The 20,193-nt window shown below is 47.7% G+C and overlaps 1 protein-coding gene across 1 annotated transcript; it reads right to left on the bottom strand.

Moving 5' to 3' along the window:
- Window positions 1-1,681: 1,681 nt before the first annotated feature.
- On the bottom strand, window positions 1,682-19,293 carry CABP5 (calcium binding protein 5). The gene is made up of 6 exons (XM_017889176.1): window positions 19,231-19,293; window positions 15,793-15,823; window positions 14,855-14,998; window positions 13,493-13,602; window positions 6,599-6,746; window positions 1,682-2,312 (listed from the first exon to the last, which is right to left on the bottom strand). The coding sequence occupies exons 1-6, from the start codon at window positions 19,291-19,293 to the stop codon at window positions 2,287-2,289; spliced, it is 522 nt and encodes a 173-aa protein (XP_017744665.1). The 3' UTR covers window positions 1,682-2,286.
- Between the last annotated feature and the right edge of the window lie 900 nt (window positions 19,294-20,193).

Raw genomic sequence — 20,193 nt, 5'->3', positions numbered from 1 at the left:
TCCCCAAGGGCTCCACTTTTTCTTATTTTTTTTATTTTATAAAACAAAGCTATTGGCTGGGTGCGATGGCTCACATCCGTAATCTGAGCACTTTCGGGGAGCTGAAGTGGGTGGATAGCTTGAGCCCAGGAGTTTGCAACCAGCCTGGGCAACATGGCGAAATCCTGTCTTTACCAAAAAAAGAAAAAAAAAAAAATTAGCCAGGCATGGGGGCATGCACCTATGGTCCCAGCTGAGGAGGGTGAGGCTGAGGTGGGTGGATGGCTTGAGCCTGGGAGGTAGAGGTTGCAGTGAGTCAAGATCACACCACTGCACTCCAGCCTGGGCAACAGAGTGAGACCCTGTCTCAAAAATAAATACATAAATAGGGTGGGTGCAGTGGCTCGGGTCTGTAATCCTAGCACTTTGGGAGGCTGAGACAGGCGGATCACCTGAGGTCAGTTCAAGACAGCCTGGCCAATATGGCGAAATCCAATCTTTACTGGAAAAAAAAAAAATTTAGCCAGGCATGGTGGCACACGCCTGTAATCCCAGCTACTCCGGAGGCCGAGGCATGAGAATCGCTTGAACTCAGAAGGCGGAGGTTGCAGTGAGCCAAATTCGCGCCACTGCACTCCAGTCTGGGTGACAGAGTGAGACTCTGTCTCAAAAATAAATACATAAATACATAAATACATAAATAAAATAAAACAAAGCTATTGAACCAGATAACTCATTTTAAACATCTAATTCATAGACTTCAAAGCAAGAATAAGTTGGAGGAAGGCATGAAGTTAATTCTTTACTTTGACTTTTATTTTATTTATTTATTTATTTATTTGTTTATTTATTTATTTTGAGATGGAGTTTTGCTGTGTCGCCCAGGCTGGAGTGCAGTGGCGCGATCCTGGCTCACTGAAAGCTCTGCCTCCTGGGTTCACGCCATTCTCCTGCCTCAGCCTCCTGAGAAGCTGGGACTACAGGTGCCCGCCACCACACCTGGCTAATTTTTTGTATTTTTAGTAGAGACAGGATTTCATCGTGTTAGCCGGGATGGTCTTGATCTCCTGACCTCGTGATCTGCCCGCCTTGGCCTCCCAAAGTGCTGGGATCACAGGCGTGAGCCACCGCGCCCGGCTTATTTTGACTTTTATTTTAACTTTGCATTGCTGGAGTATCTTGCTTTGGGCCGAGACTAGGAGGAATCTCTCTTTCTTGTTTCATAGCACAGATTCATGTCAGGGCGTGAGGGATGGAACAGGCGTCCCATCTAACAGAGGCATAGTCTCTGGGTGGCTCAGGACAGACCAGCGTGAAGGCAGGGGGCTTCTAGGAAAGACTTTGCAACCACCTGGCAGAACTGGCGATTTGTGGGATCCTGTCATCGCTCTCTTTGCACGATGGCATTTTTTTCCGGGGATTAATTCCCCAGGGATCAGCTTGCTCTAAACCTTGATAATCCAGATTTGTGGTTTAATTCAGTCCCCTGAGTATCTGACACAAGGGAAGGGATGTGGGAGTTGGGGGCGGGGGGGAGGGAGAGATAGAGAGAGAGAGAGAGAGAGAGAGAGAGAGAGAGAGAGAGACCGACCAGACAGTGCTTCCAGGAAATCAGGAAAAGGAGGGAGTTGACTTTGAATGCCACTTGCATGAGCCATTTCCAAGCCCAGCCCCAACAACAACTCTGCTTCCAGCTCTGTGATTGATTCGCATCCTTTTTATTTTATTTTGTATTTCTGTAGATTTAGGGAGTACAAGTGCAGTTTTGTTACACGGGTATATTGTGTAGTGGTGAAGTCTGGGCTGTTCATGTAACCATCACCTGAATAATGTACAATTTGTCTCTCTCTTACCGGGAGAGAGAAACAGGGGATTTGCAACAGCTGATGCAGGCAGGGGAAGAGTAGAGACTACGTGCTGAACCTTTTGACATCCAACAGGAGAAGAGACTATTTTCACTCAAGGGGAAGCTGGGGAAGAGACTCTGGCAGGTCACAGGGACTTAGGACTACGTGAAGTGAAAAGACGTCATGAATCATTGGAATTTTTGGGGGTGGCAACTGGACCCTCCCATCCTTCCTATTTCCATCCATAGAGTCCTCCTTCTTAATCTAGTTCTGCAGACACCCCCATCCTGGCAAAGCGACCGCTCTCGGTCTCACCTCATGCATAGCGCTGCATGCCGGCCCCTCTCTCCCACCTGCCTTCCCTCTCTGCTTTAAGGGATCTGGGTTTGGGGCTTTGGTCTCCACAAGCACTTGCTCCATGTTGACCAGGTGGAGAGGGCCAGGGGCTTCCAGGACCTCCTCAGCGAGACATCATCTTCACAAACTCTGCAAAGCAAAAACAAAACAAAACAAACAAAACAAAACAAAACAAAACAAAACAAACCCAGTAAGGCATCTTGTTGTAAAAGCCCCCAATATTATTTTTTTGAGCCCTTCCTATGTGGCAGGCACAGCTGGTGATCCCTGGGAAATTACTTAATCCCGCTATGCTTCCATTTCTCCACCTATGAAATGGGAATCAGATCTCTTTGGCAACTTACTTAACCCTGTGCCTCAGTTTCTCATCCGTCAAGTCGCCATGTTTAATAGATTTATCTCATGAGGTTGAGATAAAATTGGCTTAGAGGCTGGGCTCGGTGGCTCACACCTGTAATCCCAGAACTTTGGGAGGCCGAGGTGGGCAGATCGCTTGAGCCCAGGAGTTCGAGACCAGCCTGGGCAACATAGTGAGACCCCCAACTCTGCAAAAAAATTAAAAAATTAAAATAGGTAAATAAAATTTGCTCAGAACCGTGCCTGCCATCTCAGCCACCCCATGTAAACTGCTGCAGTTATTATTATGCTCATACTTCTGAATAATCTCAATATGTTACAGTTTCTTCATTTCTGTTATGAAAATAATCTTTGCATGTAAATAAAACATTAAATTTAAAAAATGGGAATCCTAGTATTGCTATTTCGTTATATGGTTTTTAAGACTGTTAATGGCATAATGCTCATAAAAAAGATTAAGTTTCCCATAAACAGCTATTGTTGGCCGGGCACGGTGGCTCACGCCTGTAATCCCAGCACTTTGGGATGTCAGGGTGGGCGGATCACTTGAGGTCAGGAGTTCGAGACCAGCCTGGCCAACATGGTGAATCCCCATCTCTACTAAAAATACAAAAATTAGCAGGGCATGGTGACAGGCACCTGTAATCCCAGCTACTCCAGAGGCTTGAGGCAGGAGAATTGTTTGAACCCAGGAGATGGAGGTTGCAGTGAGCCAAGATCGTGCCACTGTACCCCAGCCTGGGTGACAGAGCGAAACTCCATCTCAAAAACAAAAACAAAACCCAAAAACACTCATGATTGTCAGTATCTGATTTCATCTTCTCAACCATCCTGGAGGGATAAGTGTCATTTTACAGATAAGGAAAGTGAGGCCAGCGAGGGTCACCAACATGCCTGAGGTCACGTGGACAGCAAATGGTGAACCCTGGAAGGAACGCAGGTTGCACCTGACTTTGCTGTGGTTCAAGATGACCTTGCTGCTCACCCGGGTCTTGAGGTCGCCCTGACCTCCCCTTGCCTTTGGTTGGCCTGAGGATTGTCTCCCGCCCCCACCCTACCTTCTCCAGATGTCCCTTGATGTCCACTGCACACTTAATCCTGGCTAGATCCAGCAGGTGTCCAACCAACCTCTACTATGCTTCCATACTGGGACATAGATCACATATGGTTTAGAGAATGGCCCTCCCTGCTCCCTATCTAGGATGGAGGCCTTGGAAGTGAATACAACTCAACACAGCAAGGTCGGCTGTGATAACTTCCATGGAGAGGAACAAAAAAGCTTCTGTAAGACTTCACAGCTGGGAGGAAGACACGAGGGAAGGATGGAGAGAAGCTTCCTGACAAAGGTTACCTTGATGTGAGTTCCTGAAGGATGGATGAGACTGAAAGATGTGGTAAGTGGACAGAACATCAGGTGCCAAGGAACGGAAGTTGGAGAACATAAAGCGAGTACCAAGTCTGTGCCAGAACTTAAAAGTTCAGAGAATGGCTACAGAGGATACAGGCTCGGTGGGTGGGCGAGGCCAGATGATGGATAGACTTGGATATCAGACAAAGAATTTTGGACTTTTTTTTTTTTTTTTTTTTGAGATGGAGTCTCACTGTGTTGCCCAGGCTGGAGTGCAGTGGTGCAATCTTGGCTCACTGCAAGCTCCACCTCCCGGGTTCACACCATTCTCCTGCCTCAACCTCCTGAGTAGCTGGGACTACAGGCGCCCGCCACCACACCTGCCTAATTTTTTGTATTTTTAGTAGAGATGGGGTTTCACCGAGTTAGCCAGGATGGTTTCGATCTCCTGACCTTGTGATCCACCCGCCTCGGCCTCCCAAAGTGCTGGGATTACAGGCGTGAGCCACTGCGCCCGGACGACATTTTTTTTTTTTTCCGGAAACAGAGTCTTATTCTGTCATCCAGGCTGGAGTGCAGTGGGGCGATTTCACTGCAACTTCCACCTCCCAATTTCAAGCAATTCTCCTGCCTCAATCTCCCGAGTAGCTGGGACTACAGGTGCACACCATCACGCCCAGCTAATTTTTTGTATTTTAGTAGAGACGGGGTTTCACCATGTTGCCTGGTCTGGTCTCGAACTCCTGAGCTCAGGCAATCCACCCGCCTCAGCCTCCCAAAGTGTTAGGATTACAGGTGTGAGCCATACACCTGGTCTTTTTTTTTTTTTTTTTGAGATGGAGTCTCACTCTGTCACCCAGGCTGGAGTGCAGTGGTGCGACCTCAGCTCACTGCAACCTCCACCTCCTGGACTCAAGCAATTCTCCTGCCTCAGCCCACCGAGTAGCCTGGGACTACAGGCGTGCACTGTCACTCCTAGTTAGTATGTGTATTTTTAGTAGAGATGGGGTTTTACCATGTTGGCCCAGTTGGTCTCGAACTCCTGACCTCAGGTGATCCGCCCACCTCGGCCTCCCAAAGTGCTGAGATTACAGGCGTGAACCACTGAGCCCGGCCAGAATTTTGGACTTTTGTCCATAGGCAGCAGATAGGTGCTGAGATCTTTGAACCAAAGAATGTCACAATTGGAACTTGACATGCCCCCTTTTATTTATTTATTTATTTTTGACAGAGTCTTGCTCTGGAGTGCAATGGCATGATCTTGGCTCACTGCAACCTCCGTCCCCAGCATTCTAGCAATTCTCCTGCCTCAGCCTCCCAAGTAGCTGGGATTACAGGCACCTGCCACCACGCCCGGCTAATTTTTTTTTTGTATTTGTAGTAGAGACAAGGTTTTGTCATGTTGGCCAGGCTGGTCTTGAACTACTAACCTCAGGTGATCCACTCGCCTCGGCCTCCCAAAATGCTAGGATTACAGGCATGAGCCACCGTGCCTGGCCGACGTGCCCTTTCTATGCCTCATGAGGTTCCACCTCTCATCTATGTAGAACCCCCATCCTTTTCACTTATTCAGTGATCCATTGTACTCATGCTGGACTCTGTGCTAGGATTTGGGGATATAGTGATGATGAAGGATTTAGTCCATGGTCTCAGAAGGAAATAGGCAATAAACTATGGAGATGCCAGGAATCCGTATTACTGCAGAAGCAAGCATGGGGTGTTATCGGGGAGCCAGAAGAGGGACACTGAGCCCACTAAGAGAGGTGGGAGGCACCTTCCAGGAACGTAACTAGGAGTTAGCCAGGGGAGAGGGGAAAGGATGCTCCAGACAGAAGGACAACTTGAGCAAAGACAGGGAAAGATAATTTTAAAATACAGTGGGGCCGGGTGCGGTGGCTCACGCCTGTAATCCCAGCACTTTGGGAGGCTGAGGCAGGCGTTCCTGAGGTCAGGAGATCAAGACCATCCTGGCTAACATGGTGAAACCCCGTCTCTATTAAAAATACAAAAAATTAGTCAGGCATGGTGGCGGGCACCTATAGTCCCAGCTACTTGGGAGGCTGAGGCAGGAGAATGGCATGAACCTGGGAGGCGGAGCTTGCAGTGAGCTGAGATTCGGCCACTGCACTCCTGCCTGGGCGACAGAGCAAGACTCTGTCTAATAATAGTAATAATAATAATAATACAGTGGTACTTTGTGCATGATTTCTTTTAGTTTTCTGCAAAAGGTGTCATTATCCATCCCATTTTACAGATGGGAAAACTGACCCTAAAGAGAAAAAGTGAGTAGCATAAGGCTACATGCTGAGTCAGCGATGATCCTGAATTTGAAGTCCCTGAATCTGACTCCAGAGCTCCAGCTGCTAGCCAGTCCAGTCTCTTTCTGATGGGACAAGTCCTTCCTAGGATAAAAGGTGCCCTGCAAACTAAGAAGGAATGGGCAAGGCGGAAGGGGGTCCTGAGCATGGGAAGGAAAGGGCCTTGGCTGAGGTGTTCCTCGGAGCCACCCGAAGTGAGGGACACCCAGCTCTTTGAAATGAATGGCCTGGAGGAAAGGGACGGAACCAATGCTTCCAAAACCTGCCACCCACTTCCATTCTCCGACTTGGAGAGGAGTGAGGAATGGCCAACTTGGAAAATCTGACTGTGAGTTGGAAGTGGATTCCTGCAGTGGCTGCCCCCGCTCCCCGCCACGCCCGGTCAATGTCACCTTCAAAGTCAACGGTGCCGTCTCCATTAACATCAGCCTCCCGGACAACCTCAGAGATCTCCCGGGGAGTGAGTCTCTCTCCCAGGAGTCTCTGCATGGCCTGCTGCAGCTCCGCCAGGGTGATCTCCCCATCTCCATTCGTGTCAAACTGAATAGAAGCAGAGGTAGATGATATCAGCAATGACGATGCCAGCCACGAGATGATGGTTTACCTGTCACTTACTGTGCGTCAGACACTGAACTAAGAGCTTTGGGAATGTGAGCCACTAAAACGTCAGCTCCAAAGGACAGTTTTGTTTTGTTTTGTTTGAGACAGTCTCACTCTGTCACCCAGGCTGGAGTGCAGTGGTACAATCTCAGCTCACTGCAGCTTTCACCTCTTGGTTCAAGCGATTCTCATCCCTCAGCCTCCCAAGTAGCTGGGAATACAGGCGTACGCCACCACGTCTGGCTAATTTTTGTATTTTTAGTAGAGACAGGGTTTCACCATGTTGGCCAGGATGGTCTTGAACTCCTGACCTCAGTTGATCCACCTGCCTCAGCCTCCCAAAATGCTGGGATTACAGGCATGAGCCACTGTGCCCGGCCAAAACTTTTTTTTTTTTTTAATGAGACGGGGTCTCACTATTTTGGCCAGGCTGGTCTTAAAATCTTGGCCTTAAGCAACCCTTCCACCTCATCCTGCCAAAGTGCTAGGCTTACAGTCGTGAGCCAAGGTGCCCGGCAATACATCTGAAACTTACTTTCAAAGTGATTTTTGAAATATATATTATTTACTACAGTTATCCTGCTGTGCAATAGATCTCAGAAGTTATTCCTCCTGTCTAACCAAAACTTTGTATCCTTCGACAAGTAACTGTCCACTCTTTTTCCCTGGCTCTCCAGTCTCTGCTCACCACCTTTCTTTTTATTTGCATGAGTTCAATTTTTTAAGATTCTGCATGTAAAATCATGTGGTATTTGTCCTTTTCTGCCTGGCTTATATTGCTTAGCATAATGTGCTTCACGTTTACTCATGTTGTTGCAAATGATAGAGTTTCCTTCTTTTTAAAAGCTGGATATGCTGGGCGCAGTGGCTCACGCCTGTAATCCCAGCACTTTGGGAGGCCGAGGTGGGTGGATCACCTGAGGTCAGGAGTTCGAGACCAGCCTGACCAACATGGAGAAACCCTGTCTTTAATAAAACACAAAATTAGCTGGGCATGGTGGCACATGCCTGTAGTCCCAGCTACTCAGGAGGCTCAGGCAGGAGAATCGCTTGAACTCGGGAGTTAGAGGTTGCGGTGAGCCGAGATCGTGCCATTGAACTCCAGCCTGGGCAACAAGAGCGAAATTCCGTCTCAAAAAAAAAGTAAATAGGCCGGGCGCGGTGGCTCACGCCTGTAATCCCAGCACTTTGGGAGGCCGAGGTGGGTGGATCACCTGAGGTCAGGAGTTCGAGACCAGCCTGACCAACATGGAGAAACCCTGTCTTTAATAAAAACACAAAATTAGCTGGGCATGGTGGCACATGCCTGTAGTCCCAGCTACTCAGGAGGCTCAGGCAGGAGAATCGCTTGAACTCGGGAGTTAGAGGTTGCGGTGAGCCGAGATCGTGCCATTGAACTCCAGCCTGGGCAACAAGAGCGAAATTCCGTCTCAAAAAAAAAGTAAATAGGCCGGGCGCGGTGGCTCACGCCTGTAATCCCAGCACTTTGGGAGGCCGAGACAGGCGGATCACAAGGTCAGGAGATCGAGACCATCCTGGCTAACACGGTGAAACCCAGTTTCTACTAAAAAAAAAAAATACAAAAAATTAGCCGGGCGCGGTGGTGGGCGCCTGTAGTCCAGCTACTCAGGAGGCTGAGGCAGGAGAATGGCGTGAATCTGGGAGGCAGAGCTTGCAGTAAGCCGAGATTGCGCCACTGCACTCCAGCCTGGGGCACAGAGTGAGACTCCGTCTCAAAAAAAAAAAAAAAAAAAGGAAATAAATAAAATAAATAAAGAGAAAGAAAATTTTAAATGACCTATGTGACTCGTGTTGTATTTCTTTTGGACGACACTGCTGTAGGCTGAGGAAGCTGCAGGTTTACAAGTGCTGTAAGACAGGAAGGTGTACTTGAGGAAGAGGGAGAGGCAGGCAGTGTTTAGGGAGGCATGAGCTGGGGAGAGATGAGCATGAAACAGACAAGGTCTCATGTTGCAGAAGGCAGGGCCCAAGTACATAGGGGCTTGTGTGTCATGGGACGTTGTCAGGATTTAGTTCTTAATAACACAAGAAGCCACTGGAGAATTTTAAGCAGGGGAGTGACCAGATCTGATATACATTTTAAAAGAATGTGAGCATGAAACCCTTTTGTGTAGAGAACAGACCACACGGTAGGACCACGATGGGAGCCTGGAAACCAATTAGAGGGTTGCCATGATCGTAGGAGATGACTGTGGCTTGAGCCAGTAGCACCAGCAGAGCTCGAGAAGCAGAATTGGCTCCCCGATGTTTTGGAAATCGAACATACTAGACTTTCTGGCAGACTGGTTAAGGGTGTGCAGGGCAGAGCTTTGGAGGCAGTTCATTAATTCAACACATATGTGTCAATATTGCTAAAAAATAATATGTGTCAATAGTGCCCATGGGGAAGGCACTGTTCTTGGGACTGAGCGTGGAGCAGCAAGCGAGACACTTAGAAATACTTGTCTTCTGTGCCTGGCTTATTTCACACAGCATACTGTCCTCCAGGTTCATCTGTGCTGTTGCGTGGGGCAGGATTTCTCTCTTTTGTAAGGCTGAATATTGCGTTTAAATATATACCACACAGAAGGAGAAATACTGCATGATTCCACTTACATATGAGGTACTTAAAATAACCAAACTCATAGAAGCAGAGAGTAGAAGGATAGTTGCTGGGGGTTGGGAGGACAGGGAATTGGGGAGATACCGTACCATGGGTATAAAGTTTCAGTTATACAAGATAGGTTCTGAAGATCTGCTGTGTGACATTGTGCCTATAACTAGTAATACTGCATAACGACAGATAATGCTTTTAATGGCAAAACCACAATTACTTTTGCATCAACCTAATAACTATGGGCAAAAGACATGAACAGCCATCTCTCTGAAGAAGACAAACGGGCAAAAGACGTGAACAGCTATCTCTCTAAAGAAGACAAACAAATGGCAAACAGGTTCATGTAAAAAGTGCTCAGCATCACTAATCATTTGGGAAATTTAAATTAAAACCACAATGAGATATCACCTCACACCTGTTAGGATGGCTATTGTCAAAAAGATGAATAATAACAAGTGTTGGTGAGGATGTGGATAAAAGGGAACTCTGGTACACCTTTGCTGGGTATGGAAATTAGCACAGCTATTATGGAAAGTGGTATGGGGGTTCCTTAGAAACTTAAACCTAGAGCTGCCATATGACCCAGCAATACCGCTTTTGGGTATGTACCTAAAGGAATTGGAATCAGTATGTCAAAGGGATGTTTGCACTCCCCTGCTCACGGCAGCACTATTCACAATAGCCAAGGTATGGAAGCAACGTGCGTCCATCAAAACAGAAGAGTGGATAAAGAAAATGTGGCATAACCACACAATGGAACACGATTCAGCTTTTTTTTTTTGGATGGAGTTTCACTCCTGTTGCCCAGGCTGGAGTGCAAGATAGGTTCTAGAGATCTGCTATGATCTCTATGTGGCTGCACAGAGTGGCATGATCTCGGCTCACTGCAACCTCTGCCTCCTGGGTTCAAGCAATTCTCCTGCCTCAGCCTCTGGAGTACTTGGGACTACAGATGGGCACCACCATACCCCACTAATTTTGTAATTGTAGTACAGACGGGGTTTCTCCATGTTGGTCAGGCTGGTCTCAAACTCCTGACCTCAGATGATCTACCTGCCTCGGCCTCCCAAAGGGCTGGGATTACAGGTGTGAGCCACCACGCCTGGCCTTAAAATTTTCTAGTAGCCACATTTAAAAAGAGTTTAAAGGAACAATGAAACTGGTTTTTAATGGTCTCTTTTATTTAACCCAATATATTGAAAGTGTTATCATTTCATCATGTAATCCGCTTAAAATTATTAAGTAGCTCTGTAGGTAGCATTCTTTTTATGCACACTGGATTTCATAAGGCAGTAAGTTCTAAGTTCTCAGTAGGTGCTTAGCATGCTGCATTATGATACTTAGCATAGAAGTTTACTTAAGTATACTAGTATATTACACTAATTACATTAGCATACTAAGTCTTAATCCAGTGTTTACTTTACACTTACAGCACTTCTTAATCCAGCCAAATTTTCTTTTTGTTTTGAGATAGAGTTTCACCCTTATCACCCAGACTGGGGTGCAATGGTGTGATCTCAGCTCACTGCAACCTCTGCCTCCCAGGTTCAAGCAATTCTCCTGCCTCAGCCTCCCAAGTAGCTGGGATTACAGGCATCCACCCCCACGCCTAGCTAATTTTTGTATTTTTAGTAGAGATGGGGTTTTGCTGTGTTGGCCAGGCTGGTCTCAAACTCCTGACCTCAAGTGATCCACCTGCCTCAGCATCCCAAACTGCTGGGATTACAGGGGTGAGCCACCACGCCTGGTCCAGACAATTTTTATCAGAAATATTCAATCTGTTCCTAGGCTTCTACATAACACTAACAGTTGAAGAGGTGAATTCATATACCCAAGTCATTCTAGATAAAAGCTTTACAATAAAGTAAATAGAATGAAGTATTTGTTTTTAAATTTAAATAAATTGTATTTATTTATTTAGAGACAAGGTCTCACTCTGTCACCCAGGCTGGAGTGCAGTGGCGCAATCTTGGCTCGCTGCAACTTCTGCCTCCTTGGCTCAAGTGATTTTCCTATCTCGGCCTCCCAAATAGCTGGGACTACAGGCGTGTGCCACCATGCCTGGCTAAGTTTTGTACTTTTTTTGTGGAGATGGGGTTTTGCCATGTTGCACAGGCTGATCTGAACTCCTAGGCTCAAGTGATCCACCGACCTTGGCCTCCCAAAGTGCTGGGATAACAGGCATGAGTAACTATGTACAACCTGCAAGAATCATACTTAAATACTGGAATTTGTATTCAATTGCATATAAATGGACATTAAATAAATAATTTAATTGAAATCCATTGGTTAAACACAATTAAAAATTTGTCCAAGCATGGTGGCTTACACCTGTAATCCCAGCACTTTGTAATCCCAGCTTCGGGAGACCGAGGCTGGTGGATCGCTTGAGGTCAGGAGGTCAAGACCACCCTGGCCAGCATGATGAAACCCCGTCTCTACTAAAAACACAAAAATTAGCTGGGCGTGGTGACACACGCCTGTAATCCTAGCTACTAGGGAGGCTGAGACAGGAGAATTGCTTGAACCTAGGGAGTGGAGGTTTCAGTGAACCAAGATCGCACCACTGCGCTCCAGCCTGGGTGACAAGAGTGAGACTCCGTCTCAAAAAATAAATAAATAAATAAAAATAAAAAATAAAAATTTGATTCCTCAGTCACCCTAGCTGCATTTTAAGGGCCCAACTGCCGTGGGTGGCCACTGGCCACTGTTTTGGATAGAGCTGTGTCTGTGGTCACAAAGTCCTATTGGACGATGCATCTGTAGAACTTTTTTTTTTTCTTTTGTCTTTTTTGAGACGGAGTCTCGCTCTGTCGCCCAGGCTGGAGTGCAGTGGTGCAATCTTGGCTCACTGCAACCTCCACCTTCCAGGTTCAAGCAATTCCCTGCCTCAGCCTCCTGAGTAGTGGGGATTACAGGTGCCCGCCACCACACCTGGCTTATTTTTTTTGTATTTTTGGTAGAGACGGGGATTCACTGTCTTGGCCAGGCTGGTCTTGAACTCCTGACCTCGTGATCCACCCACTTCAGCCTCCCAAAGTGCTGGGATTACGGGCGTGAGCCACCACACCCGGCCAGCTGTAGAGTTTTATAAGAAGCTGGGAGAGGCACTTGCACAGCCAATAGGTGGAAGCCTCCTAGGATTTGAACCCATGTTTGCCTGGTTCCAAATCTTTTGCTTCCAAATACTCTGCTATTCTTTATTTTCACCTTGCGTTCCTGAAAGCTCTCAGAATGAGAAGGTATTTTATCAAGGGATATAAGTAAGTCTGTTATTCTCACTGGGTCTGATATTTTTTAGCATCTTTGCAAGCAGCTTGTACCAGATGACCACTGTGCATTCCCTTCTGGGATCTCAAATTCTTGGATTCTTCCTGTTACAGGCACTAAGAATAGAGGCCCTGGCCAGGCACAGTGGCTCACGCCTGTAATCCCAGCACTTTGGGAGGCCGAGGTGGGCGCATCACCTGAGGTCAGGAGTTCGAGATCAGCCTGATCAACATGGTGAAACCCCATCTCTACTAAAAATACACAAATTAGCCGGGTGTGGTGTCGGGCACCTGTAATCCCAGCTACTTCGGAGGCTGAGACAGGAGAATGGCTTGAACCCGGGAGGCAGAGGTTGTTGTGAGCTGAGATTACACCATTGGACTCCACCTTGGGGACAACAGTGAAACCCCATCTCAAACAAACAAACAAACAAAATCGTAACATTTATTTTAGAGACGGCAGGATCTTGGATAAGATTTATAATCTTCATGAGCCTCACTTTTCTCATCTGTTTCATTGGGATACATGACTGCTTGCTACTCCTAATGTGTGTGTGTGTGTGTGTGTGTGTGTGTGTGTTTTGAGGATTAAATCAGAGAAAGTATACAGAGGCATTGATCCATTGCAGGTGTTTGGAATACATTAGTTTTCTTCCCTATTTATCGATCCCACCATGGCTAGAAAAAAAAAAAAGGGGGGGGCCTAGTTGGTGGGTGCTGTCCACGGTAATAGCTAATTACAGGCAGACCTTCTGGGGTCTGCCTCTACCATCACCAGCATCATGACACTGTTAACTCACCTCCTTGAAGGCATCCCGCATCTCCTGGACACCAATCATCCCAGCCGTTTCTGCAAGCAATTTGGGGGTCATCAGCTCCACAAAGTCATCAAAGTCTACACGGCCACCCACTGAGGAAGATGGCACAGGATTAGTGAGACCCCACAAGCCTCGGCCTTCCATTACCTCACTTTGTGCTTCGAGTCAGTTCCAGAAATAGATCAGCTCCTATCTCCCCGCCCTATACGAGCCATCTTTGACTTCCTGCCTCCAGCAGCCAACTCCAAGCTCTCATGTCCCTCTAGCCTGAACAGGAGTGGACAGGGTGTGGTATGGTGGAAGTGACTATCTGTGTGATTTTCAGACAGTTAGTTAAGATGTTTCTCCTCCTCTGTAGACCCATAAAAAGAGGAGCATGAATTAAATGAGCATCGAAGTTTTTTTCAGGTACAAATATTATCATTACCTTGAATTCAACCTTGTTTAGTCTGTTACATGCCCAGAAGCAAACCCAATTTTTTTTGAGGCAGAGTTCACTCTGTTGCCAAGGCTGGAGTGCAATGGTACGATCTCGGCTCACTGCAACCTCTGCCTCCTGGGTTCAGGCGATTCTCGTACCTTAGCCTCGCGAGTAGCTAGGATTACAGGTGCACGCCATCACACCTGGCTATTTTTTTTTTTTGTATTTTTAGTAGAGACGGGGTTTCACCAACTTGGCCAGGCTGTTCACAAACCCCGAACCTCAGGTGATCTGCCCACCTCAGCCTCCCAAAGTGCTGGGATTACCGGTGTGAGTCACTGCGCCCGGCCTCAATAGCAATTTTATTCTAGCTGAAATCTCAAAATCAGTTATGATCTCCATCAAAAAACCCATCCATCTTTCTGTAACACAATTCACCAACATCAGCTCCAGCTCCAAGCTTGTTTCCAGCATCCAATACAGCTCCAGTCTCTTGCTCAGCTGATGGATCTTAGTGGTGATAGTAATAACTACATTTAATAAGAATTTACTGGAGGCTGAACCTTTATCTGCATCAGCATCTTTACCCCTTCCTTTCCATAGTCCCATAAGGTAAGGAGAAAAGCATCTTCCTCTACAGATGAGGAAATGGAAACTCAAGAGTAGCGGATAACTCTACTTTTCAAAATGACCGTAATTAGTAAATAATAGAACTGAGATTTGAACACAGACCTATCTCTAAAAGCCTTTAACCCCTTCAAATGCTGCCTTCCTGAGTGGAATCTGACCTGTTTTCTTCCAGAATTCTAGTCCCTCTCACCCTCCTCTCCATCCCCAACTCTACTCTCAACCTCTCCATCCTTCCCCATTCTGCCCTGATCCCTTCCCTAACCTCGGCCATCCCTCCCACTCCCTGGACTCACGGTTCATGCGGATTTGCTGGCCGAGCTCAATCAGTTCCATCTCTGTGGGCATGTAACCCATCGTCCTCATGAGATTCCCCAGATCCTTACAAGAGATGAACCCATCTCGGTCCTTGTCGAACTCAAGAAACGCTTCCCGCAGCTCTGAAAGAGAACATTGAGGGAACTTGAAACAGTCAGTGGGGAAGAGTGGCATCTCTTGAAGCTATCAATGAGGCTCCAACTGGAGACTCCTTAAAGGAGTGTACATTAAAAAAAAAAAAAAATCAAGGCTGGGCGTGGTGGCTCATGCCTGTAATCCTAGCACTTTGGGAGGCCGAGGCGGTTGGATCACCTGAGGTCAGGAGTTTGAGACCAGCCTGACCAACATGGCAAAACCCCATCTCTACTAAATACAAAAAAATTAGCTGGGCGTGGTGGTGGGTGCCTGTAATCCCAGCTACTCGGGAGGCTGAGGCAGGAGAATTGCTTGAACCTGTGAGGCGGAGGTTCCAGTGAGCTGAGATCGTGCCATTGCACTCCAGCCTGGGCAACGAGCAAAACACTGTCTCAAAAAAAATTTTTTTTTTTTTCAAAAAGGAGTGATGGATGAAATGTGTTAGCAAAAGAGGCATCATTCCCGAGACAGCTAAATGAGAGCTCTGGCGTCCTTCAGATTCTTGGGTGAAGTTTTGGGGAACCTCAAAGTCACCAAGAGAGAAACTGATTTTTTTCACTCCTGAGTCTTGGAGACCCTTGAGGATGGGTATGCCTTCGAAATACTTTGGGAGGTCCTTCAACTGCCACGAGAAAAGTTCCACAAAATTACAGTTGAGTGGGAAGAAAGGGGATTGTAAAAATTCCATGTAAAGGAATTTATACAGAAATTCAGAAAGGGACGGAGGGCAGGTCAGGTGGGTGGATGGCAACGTGGGGGCAACTGGGGAAGACGGTGTTACCTTCAATCTCATCTTGTCCCAGTGGTCTTTCCTAGAAAGGAATGCAGATGAGAGGGAATTTGGAGAGAGGGTCACCCATTCTCCAAAGGTCTCCTTGCTATCCCAAGCTCCTCGCCACTCTCTCATGGTTCTCTTCCCATTCTCTCTCCTCCTCCATCCCTCCCATTCCTTTTCTCATCGCCTGACTCCTGTTCCACAGTTCTTGGCTCCCCACTCGCTCTCGATTCCTCTCTCCCACCCATGAATCCCGATCTCCCTTTTTCTCCCTTTCTTAGACAAACACGCATCATATTGTGTCAAAGGGGGTCTTAAACACTGGGGAGTCCAATCTCCTCCATCACCAGATGAAAAAAGCAAGACTTCACAACCACAGCTAACTCATTCAGAGTGCTGACTCTGTGCCAGGCAGTTTCCACAATCATTTCATATAAACCTCAGAACTGCTCTGTGAAGCGGATCTACATCTCGTTTCCATCGTACCCATGAGAAAGCTGAGGAACAGAGAGGTGAAGGAACCTGCACAAGGTCACACAGCTCACAAGCGACAGATCCCCTCCCAAGGGAGGAAGGCATTCAGTTACTCCCTGGAGGTCATGGGGCAAGTGAGACGCAGCATTGGGATTTGAATTCAGAGCTCCTGACTCCCAAGTCAGAATTCTTCACACTAACCCCCATTCACTACTTCTCACCTGCCTCCAATCTTCCTGCCAACGGTTAGAATCCCTGTGCACGGAAACAGCATTCAATAGCATTCAGGCAGGAGGGGTCAGTGCCAGCACGACCAATTCCTAAACACCCTGAGAATGTCCAGTTATTGCTGCCCCACCTACTCCTGCCCATACCTGAAGGGTTGAGCTTAGATATACATGGCATGTTAACAAGGAAATTCTACTGATCTCTGGCCTCTTTAACCTTCCCATCTCCCTTTATCCCTGGAGCCTTTCCCTCAGCTTCTCTTTCATCTGATCCCCTCCTTGCGATCCCTTATCACCTTTTTTTATTCTTTCTCTCTCTCTTTTTTTGAAACGGAGTCTTGCTCTGTCACCCAGGCTGGAGTGCAGTCGTGTGAACTCAGCTCATTGCAACCTCCACCTCCTGGGTTCAAGCAATTCTCCTGCCTCAGCCTCCCTAGTAGCTGGGATTACAAGCACCTGCCACAGCACCCAGCTAGTTTTTGTATTTTTAGTAGAGACGGGGTTTCACCATCTTGGCCAGGCTGGCCTTGAACTCCTGACCTCATGATCCACCTGCTTCAGCCTCCCAAAGTGCTGGGATTACAGGCGTGAGCCACCACCTGGCCTTTTTCATTCTCTTTTTTGGGTGATCTTAAAGCCTAACAATTAAAAGTATGCCCACATATCTGGACAAGTTGATATATATGGAAAAATAAAAAATAAATAAATAAATTTTAAAAGCATGCCCACAGGAATCAAGCAGACCTGACCCTGCAACTTACTTTTTTTTTTTTAATGAGACAGAGTCTTACTCTGTTGCCCAGGCTGGAGTGCAGTGGCATAATCAGGGCTCACTGCAGCCTCCACTTCCTTGGCTCAAGCAATCCTCCTGCCTCAGCCCCCTGAGTAGCTGGGACTGCAGATGCATGCCACCATGCCCAGCTATTTTTTTGTATTTTTAGTAGAGATGGGGTCTTTCTGTGTTTCCCGGGCTGGTCTCAAACTCCTGGACTTAAATGATCCTCCCGCCTTTACCTCCCAAGGTGCCGGGATTCAGACTGAGTCACTGTACTTGGCCAACCCTGCCATTTACTAACTGTGTAAGCTTAAGGCAAATGGCTTCATGACTCAGAGCTTCACTTTCCTCACCTGTAAAATGGGAATGAAAGTCACTGACCTTATGAGTTGTCCCGAGGTGTAAGTAATATCAGGCGTGCAAATCCCTTTGCACAGGGCTGGGCACACAGCAATGACTTAATAAGTGCAGCTATTGTTATTAACGTCATCATCACCATCATCATAACCACTACCACCACCATCATCATCATCACCACCACCACCATCATCACCATCACCACCACCACCACCATCATCACCATCATTACCATCATCACCACCACCACCATCACCACTATCATCATCACCACCACCATCATCACCATCACCACCATCATCACCACCACCACCACCACCGTCACCATCATCACCACCATCACCACCATCACCATAACCATCACCACTATCATCATCACCACCACCATCACCACCACCACCATCACTATCATCACCACCACCACCACTATAATCACCATCACCATCATCACCATCACCACCACCACCACCACCATCACCACCACCACCACCATCACCATCACCACCATCACCACCATCACCACCATCATCACCACCACCACCACCATCACCATCACCATCATCACCATCACCATCACCACCACCATCACCACCATCACCACCACCACCACCACCACCATCACCATCATCACCATCATCACCACCATCATCACCATCACCACCACCATCACCATCACCACCACCATCACCATCACCACCACCACCACCATCATCACCATCACCACCATCATCATCATCACCATCATCATCACCACCACTATCATCACCATCACCACCATCATCACCACCACCACCACCATCACCATCATCACCATCATCATCACCATCATCACCACCATCACTATCATCATAACCATCACCATCATCATCATCACCATCACCACAACCACCATCATCATCACCACCACCATCACCATCACTATCACCACCACCACCACTATAATCACCATCACCATCATCACCACCACTACCACCATCATTATCACCACCACCATCACCACCATCATCACCACTATCACCACCATCATCACCACCATCACCATCACCACCACCATCATCACCACTATCACCATCACCACCACCATCACCATCACCATCACCACCATCACCACCACCATCACCACCATCACCATCACCACCATCACCACCACCATCACCACCATCATCACTATCACCACCACCACCACCACTGCCAGCATCATCACCACCACCATCACCACTATAATCAGCACCATCATCAGTGCCATCATTATCACTACCACCGCCATCATCACCACCACCACCATCATCACCACCACCACCACTGTTATCACAATGAGCATCCATAGAAAAGGATAATGGCAATCTCAACAATGACATCATCCCACTTCCCTTTTCATTTTTCTTCCTTTTCTCTCCTTCTTTTTGCTCCTGACTTCTGATTTTACCCCCACCCATTTATCTCACTGGCTTACATGACCCCACCAGGGTCCTTGGACTTCTTGTACCTCTCAGCTCCTGCCCTATTCGCCTGTTCCCCTGGTTCTATGGCACCATCATGTCCTCTTCTTTGTCCCACACTCCTGCTCCCCTTGCCCAGCCCACCACCCTTCCCTCTCACTCCCCACCTCACCCGCTGTTTCTCAGCAATGCCTTTCCTCAAGAAGATGCAGGCGGGGCCCATGGGGAACTGCATGGAAGGGTGGGGTGGAGCTTGCAGGGCACCAGTCTCAAGATGGCCCCTCCTCCCTGCTCCCTGTCGGAGCTCAGCCTCCTTATCTTCTGTAGCACTCCTTTGCCACCTCTTCCTGCCTCTCTTGGCTTCTCCCTCTGTCCCTGTGTCTTAGAGCTGTGACAGCTGGGCTGGAAATCTCTACCCAGTTGGGGAGGGATCAGAGCTGTCCCTGCCTCCCCATCTGGCTTGAATGATATGGGTGGGGAGAGCCAGAGTCAGGCTCTGTGACTCCTTTATCCCCAGAGTGGAATTGGAAGGTGCATTTTAAAAACGGGACTTAGAGGCTGGATGTGGTGCTCATGTCTGTAGTCCCAGTGCTTTGGGAGGCTGAGGTGGGAGGATTACTTGAGCCCGGGAGTTTGAGACCAACCTGAGCAACACACAGAGACACTGTCTTTCAAAAAATAAAAAAATAGCCGTGCATGGTGGTTCACACCTGTAATCCCAGCTGCTCCAAAGGCAGAGATGGGAGGATCGCTTGATCCCAGGAGTTTGAGGCTGCAGTGAACTATGATTGCACCATTGCACTCCAGCCTGGTTGACATGGTGAGACCCTGTCTCAAAATAAAAAAAAAGAAAGAGAGAAAGAGAGAAGGAGAGAAGGAAGGAAGGAAAGAAAGAAAGAGAGAGAGAGAGAGGGAGGGAGGGAGGGAGGGAGGGAGGGAGGAAGGAAGGAAGGAAGGAAGGAAGGAAGGAAGGAAGGAAGGAAGGAAATAAAAGAAAATGGGGGAGGGGATTAGAGCAGAGGGCATCATTTATTCAATGTTCCAACAAGCATGTGAAGGGTCAATCCAAGACTGGCTTCTAGGCAGTGAGATGGAGAGCACAGGGCGCCTGGCCTCAGGGAGCTGTCCTGGGTGA

The sequence above is a fragment of the Rhinopithecus bieti genome, unplaced genomic scaffold, assembly GCF_001698545.2.
Source record: "Rhinopithecus bieti isolate Rb0 unplaced genomic scaffold, ASM169854v2 scaffold_574, whole genome shotgun sequence".
Taxonomy (NCBI): domain Eukaryota; kingdom Metazoa; phylum Chordata; class Mammalia; order Primates; family Cercopithecidae; genus Rhinopithecus; species Rhinopithecus bieti.
The sequence above is the reverse complement of the archived record's forward strand: the minus strand, read 5'-3'. Positions and strand labels throughout refer to the sequence as shown.